At 41.5% G+C, this 24,090-nt stretch overlaps 2 protein-coding genes across 2 annotated transcripts in view; one reads left to right on the top strand and one right to left on the bottom strand.

The window, feature by feature from the left end:
- The window catches only part of CEP57 (centrosomal protein 57), a 31,302-nt gene extending 17,826 nt beyond the window's left edge, over positions 1-13,476 (top strand). Inside the window, exons 5-11 of the mRNA XM_075066511.1 lie at positions 160-276; positions 5,687-5,764; positions 8,118-8,222; positions 8,377-8,457; positions 9,207-9,451; positions 10,256-10,400; positions 12,159-13,476. Coding sequence (XP_074922612.1) covers positions 160-276; positions 5,687-5,764; positions 8,118-8,222; positions 8,377-8,457; positions 9,207-9,451; positions 10,256-10,400; positions 12,159-12,395 — 1,008 coding nt within the window. The 3' untranslated portion in view covers positions 12,396-13,476. The remainder of the gene's footprint in view (positions 1-159; positions 277-5,686; positions 5,765-8,117; positions 8,223-8,376; positions 8,458-9,206; positions 9,452-10,255; positions 10,401-12,158) is intronic.
- A 2,281-nt stretch (positions 13,477-15,757) lies between these two features.
- MTMR2 (myotubularin related protein 2) overlaps positions 15,758-24,090 on the bottom strand; it is an 86,252-nt gene continuing 77,919 nt past the window's right edge. The window contains exons 11-15 of the mRNA XM_032762865.2: positions 22,766-22,972; positions 21,032-21,124; positions 19,100-19,213; positions 17,398-17,574; positions 15,758-16,380 (exon numbers count right to left, since the gene is read on the bottom strand). Of these exons, the coding sequence (XP_032618756.1) occupies positions 16,219-16,380; positions 17,398-17,574; positions 19,100-19,213; positions 21,032-21,124; positions 22,766-22,972 (753 nt within the window). The 3' untranslated portion in view covers positions 15,758-16,218. The remainder of the gene's footprint in view (positions 16,381-17,397; positions 17,575-19,099; positions 19,214-21,031; positions 21,125-22,765; positions 22,973-24,090) is intronic.

The raw sequence follows: 24,090 nt of genomic DNA, 5'->3' as shown, positions 1-24,090 counted from the left end.
GTTTACATCCTTAAAACATTTGTAGAGACTTATCTTAGTTTTCTCCTTGCATTATGTGACGCCTCTGCATGTTCTCAAACTCAGAGATTGGATGATTGTTGAGGCTTTGGTGGTGGTGCATTTCTAACAGTTTTTTGCTTTTTCCTTTTCTCTTTGTAGGTCACCTTAGAGAGAGACCGACTTCTAGATCAATCTCATGTTCAGTCTAAATTGGAAAAGCTGGATTTGCTGGAACAAGAATACACCAAACTAACTGCAATGCAGGCTCTAGCAGAGGTCCGTCATTCCTCTTGCACACTAAATCAGATTTTTCTTGGTCATGAGTATTGAGCATGTTTTGGTCCTCTACCAAAAGATCATTAATAGAGCTGAAGGTGCATCCTGCAAGAAATTCTGATATTTTTTAACATTTTTGACCCAAATCAGGATGTAAAGTTGAATTTTTTGTATGGAACAAATTCTGAATTGTTTGTTTCGTAGACTGTCAGGGTTGGAAGAGACCTCAGGAGGTCATCTAGTCCAACTCCCTGCTCAAAGCAGGACTAATCCCCAGACAGATTTTTGCCCCAGATCCCTAAATGGCCCTTTCAAGGATTGAACTCACAACGCTGGGTTTAGCAGGCCAATGCTCAAACCACTGAGCTATCCCATTTAAACATTCCCAAAATTGAGAGATTTCATTTTCTTTTATTTAAAAGACCCCAAACGCTTCATTTATAGTCATTTAAACATTAAACTGCATTTTCTTACTGGCGCATATTGCTTTATAGGAGTTATAGTTTGGGAACCCGCTGTATCCTTTCGCTCACTGACCAGACTCCCTTGCTGGACTACATCTACCATGATGCACCACTAGGATTACCAGCTGGCTGGTATTTGACCGGCCTGGCCAGTTTTTTTTATGGATTTGCCAGAAAAATATTTAATATGCCATTTTTATTTTTTTTTTACGTGGGCCTGAAGATTTGCATTCTCACAGTGCACTGGGATATCTAATGTTAGAAGTTTGTGTTCAGTTAAAGATGCTGCAGTGTTCCCACTTCCTCAGTTTACGCGATAACCCAGGGGTCGGCAACCTTTCAGAAATGGTGTGCTGAGTCTTCATTTATTCACTCTAATTCAAGGTTTTGCGTGTCAGTAATACATTTTAACATTTTTAGAAGGTNGAGCAGCTGACTAGAGCAGTGTAGAAACTGCAGGAGGAGGAATAGTGTGAGGTATATTAGGATGAACCTTGCAGATGAGTGACAAAAGCAGCCAAGCCCAGGAAGGGAGACACTTTGTGGTTGTGCAGCTCATGGTACACTGAGTTTGTGCTCGAGGACCTATTTGAACAGTGTTATGCTCCGTTTGGAGGGGTACAAGGACCTCATGAGATGTTTTAAAAATAAATGCTCCTAGAGGGTGCACTTGGTCATTGCATAGATTCCCTTGTAGATTGGGTGGGGAAAGAGCCATACTGCTAGTGAACTTCAGGTTTTTTGTACTGAACAATTCCTTTGGGACTGTTTGCATGGCAATTTTATGCCTGCATATTATGAAAACTGCTGGAAAAATAAGAAATTCAGCATTATGACAGAACTGCTGTACAAACTGATTTTCCATCACATTTACCAAGTTTTGATGTGAATAGTCTGCTACTAAAAGATGATGAGACAGACAGTGTAGTAACATGATATCTAAAGTATCCATTACCTAATACATAAATATAATGAAACACCTCCAGAAATCTAGTCAAGCGATGATCACCATCACTAATACAATATTCATTATTTTTTAAAGGCTATGTATAACTCTGCGCTTCTTTTCCCCCTCTGCTTCCTCCCCCCCTTATGATCGCGTACTTTAAGGGGGACTCTTTTTCACTAGGAGTTGTCTCTAGAAATAAACAGGTGTTTTTATAAATAACATAGCCTTCCACAAGGAAGAAAAGTTCATATCTAAATGTTGATGTTGAATATGACAGTATTCTGGGGATATTTAGAATTGCTATTTCAGTTCAACTTATGTTAAAAAATAGAAACTGGGTGTGAAATTTGGATTAAGTTTGCATTTTTAACCCCTAAAGCCTGGGAACTTTTGGTTCAGGCGTTCATATTTTCCTACATGGCCTAGTAGACAGAGCACTGGATTGGGTCTCAGGAGGCCCGACTTCTCTCCCGGGCTCCACCACTTGCCTTGCTGGATGACCTTAGGTAAGTCTCTACATGTCTGTTTCTTCATCTGAAAAATGGGGATATTGCTATTTGCCACTTTGAGATGTACTAATGAATTGGACTATCAGAGATAAGTATTATCAATCTCATAGTCTTTTTCCCTGCGTATAACTGAACAGCATTGCTATTAAATTAAAACAATTGCTTCAATGTTTGTAATTTCTAAAATTTCAAATAAAGTGGCTCATAAAAACATTTTGTGAATAGTATTTGTCACTACTTCCTGGTGCATGGGTGAGGGAAGAGAGAGAATGTCAATAGGTTCTTCCAGGGAGTAGAAGTCATCGCTAGGTGTCGTGGCTCTCAGGCATGCTTTCTAGGCTTGTTTTTGATCAACAGTCACTATGGTGCATCTCCACTGGCACTTTACATTAAAATCAAAACTTAAAAATGAGTTCAGCTGCTGCTGTAGATAGCCGTCAAAATGAGAGCTAGAGAGATATTGCATCAACTTGGCCCTACAGTATCTATCCTTAAATGATGCTGATAATACATGGAAATACACTTGCTATGCTACCCAAGTCACCTTCCCTGCTGAAGGGGATGCCAGGGAGACTCACTTATGAATTCAAATGAAATCACGCTGATACTTCCCATCTGCAGCTGAATTCATCCTGACCATGCCATGTGTTTTTCTTTGGCATAAAAACTAAGCAGTGATGGGCCAACAGAAAGGCTAATACTGGAACACTGTGGAATACAGCTCAATAAAACGATACTCAAGTCCTTCTCTTGCTACCTGCCCTTACCCATGCACAGATTAACCAAGTTAATTCTGAAATGAAGAAGTGGCATCCTACAAAGATCTGCTAGCATGGTGCAAACTCCGTGATCAGGGCAGACCCAGCAGCAATGCACCATCTGGCAGTGGACAGAGCAAATTCCAGGTGCTGGTAAGAGACCCTGCCCTGGTTCTTTTTGGGTGCATTTACACCAGGGGTCGGCAACCTTTCAGAAATAGTGTGCAGAGTCTTCATTTATTCACTCTAATTCAAGGTTTTGCGTGTCAGTAATACATTTTAACATTTTTAGAAGGTCTCTTTCTATAAGTCTATAATATATAACTAAACTATTGTTGTATGTAAAGTAAATAAGATTTTTAAAATGTTTGAAGCTTCATATAAAATGAAATTAAAATGCAGAGTCCTCCGGACTGGTGGCCAGGATATGGGCAGTGAGAGTACCACTGAAAATCAGCTCGCATGCCACTTTCAGCACATGTACCATAAGTTGCCTACCCCTGTGATAACAGATCAAAACTGTTGAAAATACAGCGTCTTTCTGCTCACGAGCACGGAAGCACATCATGTGCACGTGTTAGAGGGTTTGAGTCACGTGATAGTGATGAGATGTTATCAATCTTATCTATATTTATTCTCTCTTTAGATACTATAAATGGGCTGTTGAGGGACAGGGGGAATGTTGCCTTGTGGTTGGAGTTTGGGGTTGTGGTGGGATGGCCTTGCTGGGGACCCATCATTTCAAAGGTGGTAATCTTCTGCACTACACGCAGTGTTAGAGGCAAATCTATATTGCATTATGGAAGATGTAGTCCAGCCAGGGAGCTTGGCTCAGAGGAGAGAATGGGGACTTGAACTACAGTGCCCAGAAGGCAACACACTGATAGTTCCATAAAATAAACTGTTTCCCTATTTGAAACTAAATATTTTGGATCAGTTCAACATAATGCAATATTCTGATTCAGGTCCAAGTGACCCAAAAATGAAATATTTGTTTTCTTGAAGAATTTAGATATGTTGGGGCAAAATCGAATTTTGTTTTTTTTCCTCCCTGTGGAAAATCTGAGCCAGGAAGTTTTGATCAACTCTTGCGACTAAGACCTTTTCTAAACTACAGAGCCTTTGCTGGTATAGCCCCTGGTGGAGATGCTATGTAAGACCGGAGTTCTTCTGCCAGCGTGAACAACACTAGCCAAGTTGACAGAGGCACTCTTCTATAGCATAGTTGTTTGCAACAGGGCTTTGCCAGTATAACTGTGTCAGCTAGGGAGTGTGAAACTTCATTGACTTTAGTGCAGTTACACCAGCATAAAATAGGCTCTTAGTTTTCCAATGACTAGCAAGGTGCTAAAAATCATAGCCTGAGTAGAGAAACTGGATTTATGGTTTATTACAACAATCTCTAACCCATTAACAAACTCCCCTTCCTCCGAGCTACCTTCTCTCCCATTTCTTTCCCCCTGTATGCGGCGGGGTGCTAAACAATCTGTCCCACCTTGTCTTTAGCTTTGACACTGGGAGTACCTTTCCCAGACCTGACAAGGAGCTCGCTGTAAGCTTGAAAGCATCTCTCACCAACAGAAGTTGATCCAATAAAAGATATTACTCCTTGTTTCTCTAGTATCTGGGACTAACACAGCTACAACAACACTGCGCTGACTTAGTAATGCACATAACTGTGTTGGGGGGAAATTAATATTTAAAAAAAATAACAAATATGCTTCCATTTATTTACATAGCAATTGGAATACACTGTATGTTTGTTTTTCTGGTGACAGCTTGATTTTGAATTATATTAGGGTGCAATGTTTAATCTTCAGTGTGAAGGTTAAGCCATGTTCTAGAGCCCTGGGCCTTTTTTACTGTCCATTCTAAGGTTCTGATTTTTGAGACCTGTCATGCTTATCACAAAGCTGTGACTTCATCTCATTAAGCCAAGGTTTTCATCTTAGGAGTGATTTGCACAGAGGAAAATTGGTGCTTTTTTACTGCTTCATGATGTATAAAGAATCCCTGGAAGGATTTTTCAAAGGGTGTGCTGCTTTTTTTTTTTTTTTGCCTGGTATTTTACTTAGAAATATCAGGAATGTGAAGTCAGTCTTCTCTGGCTTTGCTAGAAGACCACTTGAATGTCTCTTATGGATTGTTGACCTCTGTCGTCAACTTACAGTCTGGATGTTCAAAGACCTCCATTGTCGCAAATATTTGAGGCATTTTAGTTACAGATGTTAAAAATAAACCTAAAATATGTTTCAGGTCTCTGATCTAACTTGCACAGTATCTGACATCAAAAATTTGCTAGTTCTTTAGCTGTCTCTTTGGCCTGGGACACTGGAAAAGACCTAAATTTTAATGTAAAAAAAAAAAATGTTAAACCATTTTTAGGCCTGTTTATGTATTTTTAAAGAGAGGCAGTCTCCTCATTTTTTCCTCTTTGTAGGTTACATCCTTCACTAACTTGCTCTAGCCTTTCAGGCATTGTAATTAATGTCTTATTGAAATAAACTGAATTTTCCCATGTGTATTCAATTTTAAATATTCAGGCCTGCTTGTACTTGTTAAAGACAGATGAGACTCATCAACAGATTCTGAATTTGAAGGGAGTCTTGGGTCTAAACCAATGCATTGAACTATTTAGTTTTAATTTTGTTCAAGTTCCTATTTTAAGACTTCAGAAGAAAGGAACGAGGCATTCCACCAGTAACATTTTTCTTATTGAACTTCATTTAGAAAAAAATGAAAGAACTGGAACAGAAGCTCCAAGAGGAGGAACATGCAAGGAAGCTTGTGCAGGAGAAGGCAGCTGAGGTAACGAGCAAGTAATTTTTCCCTCTTATTAAACTTTCATTTAAGCTCACTGGTTGGATCTCTCATGTGCTATGTAATGAAAAGCTTGGTGCAGTCTGGCTGGTGGTGGAATCCAAGAATACCACTTTCTCCTCTTCTGTTCTTTTGCATGAAATGGTGGAAAACTGTCTCTGGCAGGGCTGGGAATTGGGGAAAGGTGACATTTTGTGACTTCCCCAGTCCTGTCAAGAAGAGCGTCCAGTAAGTTATATTTTACTATAAAAACACAGACTTAGTCTGGTGTTTCCTTCAGATAATCTCCAACCAGGATGATGAGGATGCAGTTTACCATTACCAGATCTGGCCAGTGCACCCAGTTAACTGGATGGCTTTCAACTCCAACTAAATCAAACTCCCTGGCCTATATAGCCCCCTCACCCTGAGCTGGGTGGAGCTTCTCATCATTCAAGGCTTCCAAATCATCTATTGTCCAGTTCCTTTCCAAGACTTCCTCACATGCTTTTACATGCTTCTTCCTCAAGCCCTTTTTGCCCTAGGAAAGATTAGGACTGCTGCCCTTCCTGAGTCTCCACATAGGCAGACATTTGCAACACATCCTACCCTCTCCTCCCCAGACTGAGGAAAACAGGTCTTTTTATACCAAGCATGCTTTAACGGCCTGCTATTCCCAAGGCTACTGAACTATAAGTCCCAAAGCACTCGTGTTTGGTAGAGACCACATCACAGGACTCAGTTGGGTTAGCTTTGTTTGGTTCTGCTCTGAAAAGTTGAATAGAAAATGACTGACCTCTCCTAAATGACCTAGGATGGAACTCTAGGCCTGTTTTAGGATGGATAGAAAATATTTTTTCTACTGAATTCAAGGGTGTTTTTATTTTAAGTGATTTCTGTGGACTATCTATTGGTTTCTTGACAATTAAATTCACACCTCCATTAAGGGTGACTGTAAAAATAGCATGGAGGAGGTTCCATGTTTGTGTCAGAATCCATATTGCATTTGCTCAGTGTCCAAGTAAGCTGTGTTTTTTTCAACTGCTAACCCTGCATTCTCAACCTGGACTCAGCATAAAGCTGGATTCTTTCCCTTTCACACATCCTTGGAGGCCATAATAAGCATCAGTTACATGGATACTGCTATATTTGAAGGCTGTTATAGTTGGATGGTTATAACTAAAGGCATAATTTGGCCTGCATCTTATTAGTGGGACTTGTTATTGGTGATGGGAGGCAGGGGGAGGAGAATCTAGAGCTGCCATTCAGCCCAGGTTAAGTTTGCAGGACTAGCAGTTTATGGAGATGTGGGATTCCCTGTTAACTGTGCCAACAATTCTAAATTTAAAATCTCTTCAGAGCAGAACTATGCTTTAAGTAGGATCATGGAAAAATATTGAGTCAACACTTTACAATAACTAGCAATGAGTAGAGGACAAAAAGATACCATCAAACCAGTATTGCCTGCATCAGGATATAAACCTCTCAGGCCAATGACCTTCTTAACTTTGGTGCCATGGACATCATTGGCACTATAATAAATAATACTGTATGTGCTAAAGTAGCTGGAAGGTAACACTGAACGCCAGCACTGATGCTTATGGAGAGGTTGAGGGGTTCTCACATTAATCCTGCATGTTCACTGGTGGCTGGAAATAATGATTTCTGAAGTCATATCTCAGAACTTTTGAGGAAAAGAATTAAACTTTTTATATTGATCCATTTGCACAGTGATCACTCCAAACCTCAACTTTTTCAGTAAAATACGAAATGTATTCAACACGAGTCAACCAAAGTGGAAGGAACTGGGATGTCCTCAGAGATGTGGCATCATTTACTGACGAGGCAGGGCTAATGCTTTGACAGTCAGCAGTGATGTAAAGGAAGTGCATGACTGTAATGTTATTTCACACTTGCCTGCAGGGAAGTGGCTTGTGGCTCATTCAGCCTCTCATTATGACTCGTAATTCTTCATTGAGCCAGAATTCCTGGTGGTAGTTTAGATTAGAGGTTCTGAAACTGGTGCATGAGTTTGATCCATCCATGCACTTTCTAAGCACTCTTTAAGGGGGTATATGACCTAATAAAGCTTTGGAACCCCTGGCTACATGTACTCGGTGTCACTACTATAGGTGTTTAACATTGCAGTAATACCTGGAGGCCTCAGCCACATGGGTGTACCATTGTTCTAGGCATGTACAAGACCTACAGTATAGGACAGACCCTGCCGCAAAGAGCTTACTGTCTTAAAAATTGCTCCTTGGCTGGCCAGTCCAGGGTTTGGTTGTTTTGGGTTTTTTTTTAAACACCTTCCAGTTATTTTCAAAAAAATCATAATTCCCACTATTAACTCCATTCACAGCTTCAGACAGGATTGGAGACTAACCGAATACTGTTGCAGGCAGGAACGCCATCAGTTCCTCCAAAGCCAAGGAAAACAAAGAAGAAAGCCAAGCAGCCAGACAAGGTAGCATGCTGTCATTGTAAATTGTATTGGGAAGCAAGGAGGATGAAGTGGGTGGGTGAGAGGGAGAGATCAGGTAGCTGGCTCCTTTTTCCTAGAAAGCAGAGGGGTATGGGTTTGGCAGGGTCATGTCTAATGATAGTTTCTCTCTTCTTAGAAACGTCCTCTCACGAGACATTTCCATTCACAACCCCACTACAGGCTGTGTCTGGGTGATGTGCCATTTGTTGCTGGAAAGGTGAGTGGGGTTAATTCTGAATGCCTACAAGTAGCAAGCTCTGGAGAATTTTACACTTCGAGTATGAAGTTAGTTCAGAAGATGGGGCTCCAGGTCATGGTTGCCAACTTTCACATAGTAAATAAGCACCCCGACTTGCACAGTAAGCCAAAAATCAAGCTAATCCCATTTCAAAAAAAGCCAGTCCCTAAGAACCCCAACACTGTGTGACTAGATCCCCCAGCGTGCAGTCTGGGACTGTGGTGGACCCTTTGTGCACCCCTGACACTCTCCCTCCTTCTTCCACCCCCTCCCGCTTGCTGGGAGCCAATCAAAAAAGAAGCTACTAGCCAACAAGCAATACTCAAGCCATTTAAGTAAAAAACAAGCCCAATTTCTGCATTTTTTCCCCCGCAGGTTTGGCATCTTGTTTGGTGCTTTCATGACACCTAGTGGTCAGACTACTTAACAAGTTCTATTTTCCTTTAAACTTGTAATGTTTCCTCCAGCCTTTCCTGCAATACTTTGTTTTGTGTTCTGTAATACTGAGCTGGCATGCTCAGAACCGTCTCCCCTGCTCTCAGGGCTGCTAGTCAAGCACTTTTCACAAGCATGGATTCACTCATACACAAAACTCTTCTTAAAGTCACTAGCAGCAAATCCAAGAGAAAAACCACATAATTAGAGTTGTTTCTAAATAAAATGTCCTACAGTCTCTCTCTTGCTCTAGGTTGTTAAGAGATCTATTCATATCTACTTTTCCCCTTCAGTCTACTAGTCCCAGCCATTCTGTTGGAGCCAACGTACAACATGTGTTGCATCTAATGAAACAACACTCTAAAGCTCTGTGTAACGATCGTGTGATCAGTGATGTTCCACCACCTAAGCCGACTGCCAACGCATCTGACCCCAGCAAAGGCAGAAAGTCCTCTCTCTCGACAGGCTCCTCTGCATCCCAGGAAGAGCTTTCTGAAGTGTTGCTGACTTTGCAGGATGAATTTGGGCAAATGAGTTTGTGAGTCCTGTGATTAAATTACAAGAGTGAATGTTTTATACTGCCACTGATTTTGGTTTGGTGGTGGGAGTTTTCTGGAGGGAGGGGGGTTATACAGTCCCTTATCCAAAGATGATGCATGCTTTTAGGCAGGGGTGGGTCAGGATTTAGTTCTGTCCAATCATAGCAGCCTTTTTCCCCTGTAACACTGATTAACATTCTACTTCGGTTATTACTATATACTAATGCAAAGAGCCCTGCAGTATTTACAAGCAGCAGTTCCAAGAGGCGCACCTCTGAGTTTATTCATAACACAGATAAGTGAGTAAATGTGACTACCCTTTTGTGAGGGCTGCCTTGCTGTTCTTTCTGCTAAAATAGTCATCTAGTTACCAGGATCTAAACTGCTTCACTAATCTCATGTATCATCCATAGTAGGAGCACAGACCTGAAATAGCAGCTAATGCAAATTAACCAAGCAACTGAAGAATGGGAATTAGGACTCTCTCTTCAGAATGGACTGAGCGCTAGGACTATGTCTAAAGGAGGCCACCCATGTAATCTTAAATTAGTAATATTTAGGCCTAACTAATTTGATCAGTTATCTAGTGCAGGAGCAGGGGCCCATGTATGCATTCCACATTGACAGCGCTCACCAACAAGAACATTATAGACTGCTGTTATGCCATCATAGCTGAACTATATTGAGACAGTTTCTGGTTACTAATAATATGCCTCCCTAGAGATGTCATTTCTCAGGCAAGTGGGCAAACAGTGTAAAGTTGAGAAAGTCACATGCAGGCTTTTTTCCCGTCTTTGTGTAAGTGATCACCAACAGCTAGCAAAGCTAATCCACGAAACCCCAACTGGTGGCCTGAGGGAAGACCTGGAGCGGGAACTTGAGGCATTGGTGAGAAGAATGGAGGCAAAGGCAGACCAAATAAGTAAAGTCCGGAAACATCGGACACGGGTAAGTCAGTTGCCTGCAGTTGCGCTTCTGTAAAATGATTATTGTGAGGAATCTGTCACTGTCTGAACTGCTGCTATAGCTGAATTTGGAAGCAGCAGACATGACCTGCCTTGTGTGATCACGGGAGAGAGCCATTTGTACATGGGGGAAATCCCACAAAGACATTCTGCAAGTTGTCAGAAGACTAACTTATTTTCCTCAAAGTATGTTAGTTTTGTTTTTTGGTTACCAGACTTTACTCAAGACAAGGTTTAGGTTCCTAGGGTCTATTTTCACTGTTACACTACTTTTTTGGGCAGTCGTCCTCTGCTTTGCATATGCTGATCTATCTGGTCTTGCTTTAGAATGTACATTTCATAAATATTGGAGGGAAAGTTAGATAGATACTTTGACCAAAGACTTTAATCCCATATCTAATTCTTCTTTCTCTAGTCTTCCTTCATCTTACTGAAGTTTGTTTTGCGCCAGAGATCAAATACAGTGTGGCAAGCCTGTTCAGTTTACATTGCTGTCTTTGTGCAGTTTTCAACCCCCTCATCTCCAGCTTTGACATTGTGTGTGCTCTAGAGACACAAACTTCATCTGCCTAAAGTCAAAGTGTTGAAGACTTAAACTGCAGATGTCATCTGAAATCAAAGGCAGTTGAGCATGTTTCCCACACACTCACTAGATCAGAGGTTCTCAACCTTTTTTCTTTTTTAACCCCCCTTCCCTCCAAAGATGCTCTAAAACTCCTGCATATAAAAGCCAGGGCTAGCGTTAAGGGGCAGCAAGCAGGGCAATTACTTGGGGCCCCCATGAAGCTACATTGCTCAGGCTTCAGCTTCAGCCCCAGGTGAGGCTCAGGGACCTGGGTTTCATCCCCCTTCTGCTCTGGGCCCTAGTGAGTCTAATGCTGGCCCTGCTTGGACGCCTCCCTGAAAACTGTTTGAGGACCCCTAGGGGGTCCCAGGCCCCTGGTTGAGAACCAGTGCACTACATTTCCAATCAGATGACTGAAGAATTCATAGCCATTAACCTATTCTGCAGAGGAATGTCTGGGTCAGTGTAAGAAGACAGTTTATTAGTTACTCCTGTCAAGAAACTGAAACAGTTGTTGCAGACTGGCAGGTGTAGCAGCATTGACATTGTATGGCAATAGGCTTGGTTCCACATGAATACTGTATGCCCCTGACTAGTAAAAAACTTCCTGCACCTCTGTAGTATTGAGAGTCGCATTCTGTCCTGTTTACACACATTTACAGCGGATGCCAGTTCTTCATACCACCAGTGTGTTTTAGAGCTCTTGAAAGTGATACCTCAGGTAGCTGCTTTCTAAGGACAGTGAGTGGCATACAATCTGCAATAGGTAAATGGGAAACTTAATTTTTAGTAATCACTAGGAAAAGGTGGGCAGTGGCTATGTGGATTGGAGACTTAAGTCAGTTCTTACCCACATGGCCTCAGTTCCCCTAGAATCAGTTAGAGGATTTCTAAAATAGCTAACACTAATTCAGACAACAAACTGCATTGGAATCAGATTTTATCTCCATATTCTTAAAGATTTATGACATTATTACTTGGCTATAGCAGTAAATATATATGCTGTATAGAAGTTTTCTTAAGTATTCCAGGAGATTGGCTGTCTTGGTAATAGATTCTCAGCTTTCTATCGGAGTCACAGGCACAAGTGAAAGGGGAGATTTTAATTCCATTGGGAGAAACAAGTAAACTGAAGCCGGACTGCTCTTAATGTTTCTCTTTGGGTTTTCCTTTCAGCTGGAGAAACTCAAGAAAGAATGTAAGTCCAAAAAGTCTCGTGCTGAAGAAACACGAGACAGCCGGAGTGGAGTTAGTGAGGTGAAAGTAACAACCACCGTGACAACCAGGGGGAAGGATGCTGGCCCCATCAAAGTGAAACCTGGAGAGAAAAGCCGGAAAAACCTTCAATTGTTGCGGGACATGCAGAGTATACAGACTTCCCTTCAGAAAGATGATGTCAGCTGGGACTACTGATTTCTGTACTGGTTGATATTTTCCTTAAACTCCACCAGTCTGAACTTTACGTCTCACATTCCAGGTCTAAAAGAGATGCCTTTTCTACTGTGTGAAAGAGACTACTGTATACGAAGTGCACTTTTTAAATGTAACCCCCCCCCCCCTTTTGCATCTGTAGGTCTGATTTATTATGGTTCTAATCCATCCACAACACACACTAGAAATGGGCCTTGCTTCCTCTAATCTAACTACTGAGTCTATATGCAACCCTCCATTATCTCCCCCTTTGTCAGCTGTATCCTTCCTCTAAGTCTTCCCTTCTAGCCTCCTCCCACGCCTGCTGCACAATGTTTTATTTCATTATTCACATAGGTGGCTTGTCTAAAAGGTATTTGTGGTTTCACAACTCTTGCTATTGAACTTCTGCATGGGGCTGCTTAAAGGCATATCACCATTTGAAAATGAAGCTTTAGCCACGAGTCTACAAGGTGTTATCAGTTGCTGGATGTATACACAGTTGCTGACAGCACAGCCTTTGAGAACATAAGAAGAAGCAGGCAAACCTCATAAGTGTTTTGTTTAACTATCCAGTTCCAGGTCTGCTACCTTCCATTAGCCATTATTAATTGCAATGGACACTTCAACTCACTCACAAAGAAAGAACAAAGTAATGATCTTTTGGACTAGTTTTTCTTACCAGTTGACTCTCTCTCATTTAATAGTAATGATGTCTTAAGACTGGAGAGAGAAGTCTTCTGATGTGGAATATTGGGATAAAATCTATCATTTACTAGTGCACTTTGGCTTGAGCAGTAAAGTGCAGACATTTTTAATTTGCAAGTGCCTTAATCATGCCATTCAGTGCTGGCAGCTTGCTTAATTTTAACTTGAAATAGTATTCATTTTGACTTGGATATCTGCTTTTTTTAGTGGTGCAGGTATGAGTGCTAAATGACTCGCACACTTAAGTGAATGTTATTTATTATATTAATAATGTAAAGAATGTCATAGTAATGGCATGTACAGAAGACAGATTCAAATTACCTGTGTCTATAAAGTTTTATGATTGGAAACCAATAAAATTAATTTGCAAATTTGAGTGAAGTAAGTTGAAACTTCTCTTTACTAACTTTCTAATTATCTACCTGTGACTTGTTACACCTCATAAGACACGGATACAATTTACTCTTTGAATTGAATATCAGAGTGTTATTTAAAAAGTCCTGCCGCACTAAAACTCACCTCAAGCATTGCCTAAGCAGACGTGTTGGGTGGCACAAGTAGAGAGGAAGGATAGGTAAGTAGTGAAGATGGGAGCCTGGCAGTTGGAAGACTGGGGTTAAATTTCCTGCTCTGCCACAGGTATCTTAACCTCACGTAACTCCTTCACTCTGTTTGTTTCCCTACCTCGGAGTGGTATTGTGAGGCTAGATATTAAGTGTAAGGTGCTTATGTTAAATAATTTTGAGCTAGCAAATATTTGAGATGAGAAAATTCATAAACTGCCCTGGGATTGTTACTGGGACAGTAGCCAAAGGAAAACACTCCCTTTGAGCAGGAAGCTGCTCTAGTCATATACAAAGCAATTATGTTACAGTAATTCTACATCTACAAAGCTTGAATATCAGCAAAACCACATTGCTTACTGAGAATGCCATACAGATGTTTCATCTTTCCTCCACTTTACTCTGACTCCTAAAATGGTTACGGTTCAGTGATATGACTGACATGTCAACATTCAGGGTTTGGTTTTTTTAATAAAGAACTAGTGGGAGGGAGAGCAGGGCCCAAGGAGAAAAAACCACAGCCACTCACCACTTAGTATTAACCTTAAGGAAACAAAATATTAGAGGGACAATAATACATACTTAGTGAAACTGCCACAGAGAGGGTAAAAAGGTAAATGACTCTTCCATATAGGTTCTCATACTGCACTGTGGTCCCTGAGAACTTAAGACCAATGCATTTTATATAGTGACAGGACAGGCCAATAGTCTCAGTCTCAGTCTCACACCCGTGAACTTGAGTGAGCCTTAATGAGATTTAAAAAAAGCAGGTTGTGCTCATGCTACCCTACCAAATGCAGTGATGTTTACGCTTCATCTTAATGCTAGGCCATCCACAAGAGAAAACTTCACCCTAATGAGTTGACATAGCTGCAGGAGAAAGAGGGAGGCCCATAGTAAACCACAAGTAGCTTTCCAAAGCGAATTCCACTGCCTTAGAGGGAATGCAGCCCCTCAGAGGCAATATACAGATACTGCCTGCACAAAAATCAGCCCACCTACTCTGATCAGAACATACAGCTGCATATGGAAATGAGATGCAGAGGCAAAGCTAAATAGCCCTTATAAATATTTTGACTTCTGCTACACCCCCAACCGTCTCATTCAAGTGCATAGGCCTGTATTTGGAAAGACACAATTAAAATGAAAAAATCAGTTCAACAAAAATAATCACCAAAAAATTGACTTTTCACCCTGATGTCTACAATAAAGTTATTAAACTTGATTCTGGACAAAGTTTAATTGATCATTGTGCAGTTAGCAATGATTCTTTGCTCCAAGTACACTGTATTCTCTTCTCTGATAGAGTAAAAAGTATTACACTAGTGCTGAAATATTATGCTAGCAGACTACACAACTCCAACTGACCACTACTTTTACATTGCGATTGTAATACATGCAGAAAGCTTTCTTTGGTCGATACACTTACTGTCAACAGAAAAGAAGTAAAATAGTTTGAATTTTAAGTACATCATCACGATCCCGCATTGAAATATGGAAATAACTTTACACTTACCTCAGCAAAATTAAATTGAGTTGATCCCAGTAAGTGTTGCACTTGCCACGTTTTATATCATTTGCTTTGCCAGCTCTTGCATATGAGGCACCTCCTCCCCACCCCCAAAAAAGGGCTGCAGAAACTACTGGGGGATCTGTTTCCCACCCCCTCAGTAATTAACATTTGCTTCATAGTACTGAACTGGATGAAAATAAGTGATGATTCCAGGTGAGGGGGATGGAGGTAAACTTGGTCCCAAAAAGGACAAGCTAAGGATACAAGGGGCTCATCCACTACCATGTCCTACAGGTAGAAGCTGCCCTTCTTGTAAATAAGGCATCGCTTTGCAATACTGGGTATATACCTAACAAACAATGAAGTCTGTTTCTTTTAAGTTCCACCTCCATGACAGAAGTAAAGTCGCAGAACTTGGCCTAGCTTCCCCTGATATATATCAAAGTGATAGGAAAGAGCCAATCTAACTAGTAAAAGGCATTCTATTACTTGGGTCCTATCAGCATCTGTCTCTCAGTGAGATGTTGGCAAAACAATTCAACTGACAGTTATATCTATATTGACACTGATAAGTCAAACTATCCAATGGCTCTGTTCTAAACGTTTGGATCAGATATGAATTCTGCAGACTGATTTCTTACTTCAGTCTCTTTTTGTCTCCTTTCAGCGAGGTGGAGAATTTTCAGAGTCCTCCTCCTCCTCTGTAGACACGTTCCTTATAGAATACTTCCTGCCAAGCAGTAGTCACTCATTCAAAGCAAAATGATTTCTAAAAGCTAAGTCAGTGAGAGCGCTCGCTTTTGTTTTTAGATGGCAAGTGCAATTAGTTTTAGCATCATCTAGCCACCAAAAAGATTGCATAGGGGTCTGCCCTTTTTTCAGCTTAAGCTTCCTCTAGTGCTACAGTACTAATAAATTACCCTGGAGAGAAATGTAATAAATAAGGTAGCTGGTGCCTCCAAGACACCAGGATCTAAATTCAAAGGGTTTCCTACTAGAGCTGCCCTTTTAAGGTGGTCCTGGGAAATAACAGAAGTCCATATTATACAACTGTCTGTACAGGAGTGACACACTGTGCAGGAGAGCCAGCTCTCTCCGAGGATGAGGTCGATCGGTTGGTAATCTCTCTCTGGAGCTCCTCCACTTTCTTCTGCAACTCGGCCCGTTTGGCAAGAAGTTCCTTGTATCGACTGTGGACAGGTTCCTGCAACGCAAAAGAACTTGCAGCTGAGTGACAACAAAAGGCTGCACAGGCCAAGTCTGCTAAACCACTAGATGTCTTTGTTGCCTCAGTTGCTCTTTATCCATTTTTTAGTTTGTAGGGTATAATGGTTACACCATCCTCTCCTGTTACAGCCCAGAAGCAAATGAATAAGCTGTTCTGACTTCCATATACCTTGCCACTTATCTGTCACCTGCACTCTGCAGCCTGCTAGTTCCAGGGCCCTGATGCTTAGTGTCCTCAGCTGCTGTATTTTATTTACAAAGCTGATTTGGGAATGAGACAAACTAACAGGTTAATAACAAGCATTGTGAATTGTAAAAGCTGAGACCTGCAGATCTCTTGGTCACTTATCCCCCTGGCATCTCAATTCTGTTGATAATTAAGTAGCTATAGAATAAGGGCACTTTGGAGATTCTTCTAAGTATCTCTAACTTGTCTTAAATGCTCAACGGTTTAGTGTTTAAAAACACTTATTTCGAGTGACTAAGATTTTCAGAAGTGAATGACTAAAGGTAGGCCCCAAAGTCTCTATTTAGGCAACTAGGGTGAACATTTCAAAAGTGCCTATGTGATTTGCGAGACTAAGTCCCACTGAGGTTCAATGAGGCTCAGGCGCCTGAGTCCCTCCTGGAAGTGGGACCTGGTGCTTTTGAAAATGCTGTGCCTGCTCAAGTGATTTGATTTCTCAAGGTGCTGAGCACCTACAGCTCCCAGGGATTTCCAATCCACTCACTTGGGAGTCTAAAGTTAGACAGCCAGTTTTTAAAATAATGGCTGATATTTTTAAAACTAAAGTTGGCGCTCAGTTCAATTACACATGTCGCAGGTATGGTGCTTGCAATTAAGTTTTGTTTTTAAACTTAAGCTGTGGCAGCTTGGGCTTGGAAAGCATTGCTTACTGTTGTGCAGCTCCCAGAGGCCAAGGTGACTGGTTCCTTAGGAACATCAGAGACAAGATTTTTGACAAACATAGTATTTTAGAAACAAAATGGTCACCTGTGGTTTCATCCTTGGATTCCATCTGATGTAATATCCCACCCAAAGCTCTAGGTGGCGCATGCTGGCCACAGGATACAAGACATGGTTGGCGTAGCACACATACAAGGGATTAGTGAAGTCTTCAAGTTGGCTATTGATGTAAGACCACAGTGACACAGTGTTTTTTGGAAGGCCCTTTAAGGAAAAAATAAAAGCTGTTTTACATACCCAGCCATATGAACACTAGTGTTTATCTATGCAGCTTAATGAGTATTTATACCAGCATACACATATGTTTAAAATACATGCATATGCATATATATATTAATAAAAATCTGGCTGCGTTTTCATAACTAAAAAAATACATTTTATGCTTTTTTTCTAGAATATAAACACATGCAGGCAGGCATACAGCGTGGCATGCAAACTTTCCTTATTCCCAGCTCAACCTGCAACACAATCAAGGGAATCGCCATCGGCACAAAAAGGGAAAGGCTGCCCGGAGAGGAGATGGGGTTTTCTGAAGCTTTAAAGGACAGGAGGTACATGACCATTAATTTTGTTAAGCTTCCCATCTTTCAAATGCTCTCAAAAGAGGGCCCAGGGTATTTAATTGCAAGGAAAAAGCATGTGTTCTAGGCCTCAGTCTAGCAAAATAGCTTAAGTATGTGAGTAGTCCTAGTGAAATCACTGGGACTACATATGGGGCTAAGTGCTTTGCTAGACTGATGAGCCTTAAAGAGCTAGCGAACAGAGCATGTGTTTGCTTCTTTGGAATGACAAATATTCAAGCCTCATGTACACTGGGAAAACTGGGACACACAATTCACCAGCAGTGTGGTTTTAATAGTGATTTTGACCACTGTGCTGTTAAATTCAGCTCAGTGCACGTCTATGCAACACAGTGATTACACCCCATAGCCCTGACTAGACAACAGCCTCCACTGTTGCCATCCCCAGTGGAGAATTACAGATGCCATTTTCCCTAGTGTAGATGCAACCTTTGTATAATTAAATGGTGCTTCCAGCATTAGCAAGCTGAGACTGAGTGACCGCCATTCATTTTCCTTTTGATTTCAGGTTGGCGTTGTACTTATAACTTTGGATTAGTGTTTTAAGTCATGCAAATGTACACAACATTCCTCCACTTGCACTGTGGGTCTTGTAACTTCTTTAAGCTCTGCCAAGGTAGGCCAGGCTAGAGTACAGAACTATCCAATAACGAACTACACCCACATTCCCTTTAATAGCTAGCAGTTCCATTCCCTCCAGGGAAAAAGGCACATCTGGCACCCTGTTACTTCCATGTTGTTGGATGTACGGTATGACTATGCACACATTTTAGTTTATACAATCAGCTCACTTTCTAATATTACTGGGCAGGTAGTTGAAAGTAGGATTTTGTTTGAACTTTACATAAACATCTCCTAGGCAACTGATAGCTGTTAAGACAGAGGCTAACTGTTGAAGGTGCCTTTAGAGATTCTGAATACACTGAAATGTACAAAAGTCTGAAGTATAGCAATTAAGCTATGAGTAGTTTACACCAGTTTACAGGCGGGAAGAATCCTGAATGCCAGCTGTTCAGCTGGAAGATCCGTTAGGACCAAAACTTGCTACCATGGGAGTCACTGGGAATGGGAACAATTCCATCAGCATCATTCGCCCATTTTAGGAACACTGAGAATTGCATTCATCTTGGAAAGAGGTGAGGCCTTACCTCCTTCACCCTCTGCTGTTCACTGCCACACAGGAACGTCCCAAACAAACAGCTGTACAGGTGGTCCAGAATGATCATCAGGAAACAGTCATTGAACTCAAATGCTGTAGGAAACTTCAAACACAACCAGGAATATTGCAAGTGTATTTTTGTTAGTACATTGCTGGTTGCTAATGAACACAGATACCACTGTAACAGCCAGTTGTGTTAGTTAATAAGCTGAATACGTCCCCTATGCACTTCTAATGCAGGATTCGTTTGTGTTATTTGGCTGCCCGTCTCCAAAATCATACTACTACTTTCTCAGAGCAAACGCTTCACTCAAAAATCTGCTTTACATGTGCAATAAGGAATTCTGAGCAAAAGTTAGAGGCCTGAAGGGTCTGATCGCTGTATTTATATATACCCAGAGCTGCTTAAACTGGAGCTTGCACAGGTCTCCAATGCCAGAACTGTAATGTGGTTATGAATAAAAGGGTGCAGCAGATATAAAATAAACAAACGCTAAGTAGGAATGAAAGCTCCATCTAGTTAAATGGAAACAATTCACGCATCCAATTGAGAGTTTTCCATGAGGCTGCAGCAGAAGGCCATGAAACTAGTTCACATGCTGGGAATAGGTCGTGGGAACCTACGAATTGCCATCACATGCAAGGCCTTAACATTGGCTGAAGCCTCTAGGTCCACTGTAAAACAAATGTATAACAACAATCTGAGCTGCTTGGAAAACAGGTACAAAACTTCACAACATTTTTTCCCCTTTTGTTTTAAAAACAGTTTTTCAAAATTTCATCAGAACTTTTCTGAATATTGAATAATTCTGACTCCCTCTATATAGGGTGGAAAACCTGCAGGGAGAAAGTTGTGAAAACTGTGTCCCGATCTGGAGTTGTGTGTGAGCGGGATATGGTGCGTGTGTGGGTGTGAAGAGGGGGGGGGGGGGGGGGAGACAGTCAGAGCAGGGCCAGGGGACAGAGAAAAGTGTGAGGGTGATTTGAAATGATGTGGTGCGGGGGAACACAAGGGGACAGCAGGAAATGTTGTTCTGTAACCCTTACCATCCTGTCCTCCCTGGCTTCAGAGCCCTATTCTCAAGGCCAGATGATATAACAGGTCTTTCCCATCTCTGATGCCTATAAGTCTATGTCATCGGCTGCCTTTCAGTCCATCCCAAACACCTACTCCACCCAAGGAACTTGATGAGAGAAGGATCAAGAAGACCACTGCAAAAGATGCTTTAGCAACATCCAAAAAAGGGATTTGCTGCCACCTCTCCTGTTTGGCAATTGAAAAGTACCATCTAAAATGGCATCCCTCTTCACCATAGGCCGTTTTTTTCAATGGTGTCTAGGCACCTTTGTCAAAAGGATAAAAATACAACCTACAGGCCCTGGCGCAGAGGCCAAATGCAGAATGGACACAACGGCATGGCTCTCACTCTAAGCCACTACAGATGTTCCCTCAAGAGCAGAGGAATTTAAGTGGCCCTGCTCGTACAGTACCTGGTCTGTGGGTAAAGGAGACACTCCAGTGTTGATAATCATGCACAATTTAGGAGCAATGCATTCACTTTTAGAAGAGGTTAAAGTGAAACAAAACCCAGCTGTCTTCAATCCCTTTTCCCCTCACACAATTAATGCCACTCGGGGAAAATAAAATTTTCAAAAGCCACTAAATGACTAAGCAGCCTAAGTCCTATTTTCAAAAGTGTCTTAGGCCCTTAGGTTCCTAAATCCCATAGGCATTCAATGACAGGATCCTAACTTATTCAGTTACTTCTGACAATTGTACCCAAACAAAACCAGAAAAGAACAAAAAAAAAATCCACACAGAATATGCTGTATTTTAATTTAGAAGTCGAGCAGCAAGATCACTAGCCAGACGCACCCATTTAAGTCCTGTATAAAGCAAGTTTGCAGCTTAGAAATTTACCTGTCTTGTCATTTGCCAGACGCAATCAATGAACTGGAGAAAAACGGGAGATCTGTCTGCATCTGCATGATTCTTATCTCCATGGCCAACTCTCTGATACAAAACAAAAGAAGAACATGACCTAGTATAGTGCTTCACAAAGAAATAGCTTGGATTCTGTGTACCCGGGTTACCAATGCAGCAGCCTGCAATAGCTGTAAGATGGTCTAAAAGTGTCCTGATTTTGCTATGTTTATATTAGTAAGTGCAGAAGAGGAGTAGCCGTCCAGAACTAGTCTTTGAAGTGAGTTCCTTTCTCAGGGACTTGTTAAGTGCACTTAAGAAAGAACTAAAAACAAAAGTGATCTGAATAGAAGCTCCAGATGTTATTCTGGCACTGACTTCATTTAACAGTTAATGTTCAAAAGACTAGAAAAAGTTTACACTTTTGTTCCTTTAAAGGATATAGCTCATCATCATCTTCATTCAGTAGTACAGTACAATGGATCCAAGAGTTACACAGAAACACAGCACCTAAAGATAATTATAACATAGCACTTCCTAATTGCCAAGCCCTGTACAAACACTAGCTCATCCTCACCACCCCATGAGAGGTAGTTACGAAAGTGCCCCTAAGAAGTAGGCCTCTGACACTGACCTTGCTGTGTGGCCTTGGGCAAATCACTTAAGGTCCCAATTCAGCAAAGCACTGAAGGCACAGAGGTTGTCGAAGAGTTCTTAAACTAAAGGCTGGAGGAAGGCTAAGAGGTATGGAGGACCACACGGTTTGACCCAGTATAGCCACTCGTCTGGTTTCAGGCACGTAGGTAACAATACCTCTCTCTTATAGAATACTTTTCATATGTAGATCTCAAAGTGCTTTACAAAGATGATCAGCATCATTATCTCCGTTTTATAGATGGGACTAATCATCTCCTTACAGTTTAAGCACATGGTTTACTGTTTTGCTGGATTGGGCCCTCAATCACTCAACTACCTCAGTTTCCCCACATGTGAAATGGGGGATAACATCACAAGCATGCAGATAGAAAAACTTAAGTGACCACCCAAAATCACATAATGAAATCAGTGCTTTAGGGCAGCAGGGATAGCTCAGTAGTTTGAGCACTGGCCTGTTAAACCCAGGGTTGTGAGCTCAATCCTTGAGGGGACCATTTAGGGAACTGGGGCAAAAATCTGTCTGGGGATTGGTCCTGCTTTGAGCAGTGGGTTGGACTAGATGACCTCCTGAAGTCCCTTCCAACCCTGATATTCTATGATTGGCTGAAATAGGACTGAGTGCACTTGTAGGTTCTAAAGTTTTTATGAGGGGAGGGATAGCTCAGTGATTTGAGCATTGGCCTGCTAAACCCAAAGTTGTGAGTTCAATCCTTGAGGGGGCCACTTCAGGATCTGGGGTAAAATCAGTATTTGGTCCTGCTAGTGAAGGCAGGGAGCTTGACTTAATGACCTTTCAAGGTCCATTCCAGCTCTATGAGATAGGTAAGTATACAGTATGAGACCAGATAACCTTAACCAACATCAACTGACTGCAGTCTAAGGACAATGAGGAAAAATCAACAAAGAATGTAATGTGCCAGAATGCATATCAGTGGCATTCACCTTTACTCTGTGAGCTCAGCTGTGATCAAGTAATGTTGATTAAGGGAACATATATAACCATGTAACTAATCCAGTGAGATGCTCTTCTTGAACATCCAGTAACTGAATCTGCTCAAAAGGCTATTGACTCACCAGCTGAAATCTGTGCCCAAAGCTCAGCCATTCCTTCTCCACAAGCACCTCGAACCCTCGTATTGTTCGATAGTAGCCATCGAGAATGAGCATGGACAGAGAAGTGAGCTGAGCTGTTCGGTCCCAACCATCGCTGCAGTGCACAACCACGGAGGTTTTCCCCGACTCCACCTTATCAGCAATCCGAAGAGCGCCGGCAAGAATTAGCTGTGACACAGACAGGAGATTAGTGAAGTTTCTCCATAGAATATGAACTACAAGTGGAGAATTGCCTGACACACCTCTAGACAAGACAAGGGCCATGTCTGCTTCACAATTATAACCGAGACAGGGGCGTGGTTACAAGGTGGTTATGCCCCAGTGAGGTTACAAGTTGTAGGGTAGACATGACTCTGGAAGTGTCCCAGTAGCCAGATTAAATACTTGGACAGTCCAGGATTTAAACCCAGTTACCTGGACACAATTAAATCCCATCTACGCTACAATTTTAATCCTGTTTTAACCATGTCAGGGAACAGTGCTGCTGTAATTAAGTCTCTTGTCTTGGCTACAGCAGTAGTCTACATGGGAAAACTAGATTGATTATATTTTGCCAAAGGAAGAAACTGACAAGCCTGCTTTTCCAAACACAACTCTGTACTATCCTTTTTGTTATGTAAATGCATAATTTCAGGGAGTTGACCTTTATGTGCCAACTCTGCAAATATAGGTACTCTAATTTTGTCAGATGAGTGAGACTTGGGGCGTATGTACATAGGGATATTGGCTGGTATAACTAAAGAAGAATAATTATTCCTACTGTAGCTAAACTGGTCAATTTCCCCATGTAGACAAGCCCTTGTTCCAAGTGTTAGCGCATTAGACATTTTTACATTAATAAGTTATTCACCCCAAAAATTATCTATCTATAAACACAGGCACCCGTGGAATACTGGTTTACTTTGGCTAAATATTTTCCACCAACTGAACAGCTGACATCAAACTACTCAGCTGTAAGGAACAGTGCAGGACAAACAACATAATGTACTATTCTTTCCAAAGATTTGGCTTGCTACCTCCCACTTTTAGACTTGAAACTGCTGGCTTTACCTGGGACATCTGTGTAGTATGTGCCCACATACAAAGTTTACATTTTGGAAAGGAGAAACCCTCACTGATTTTCAGTGAAATGACAACATGTGATAAAAATCATAGGCCAAAAATCTATGTTAATGTGGAAGCTGGAAGCTTCTTATTTATAAGTAAATGGTTTTTTTTTCTCTCTCTAGGGCTGTTTGCAACTGGGAGTTCTTAATACCCATCTAAAGCAGGGGAAGCTGATGGTA

This window comes from Chelonoidis abingdonii, chromosome 1 (genome assembly GCF_003597395.2).
Source record: "Chelonoidis abingdonii isolate Lonesome George chromosome 1, CheloAbing_2.0, whole genome shotgun sequence".
Lineage (NCBI taxonomy): Eukaryota > Metazoa > Chordata > Testudines > Testudinidae > Chelonoidis > Chelonoidis abingdonii.
Note: the sequence above shows the minus strand (reverse complement) of the source record. Positions and strands in the feature narration are given on the sequence as shown.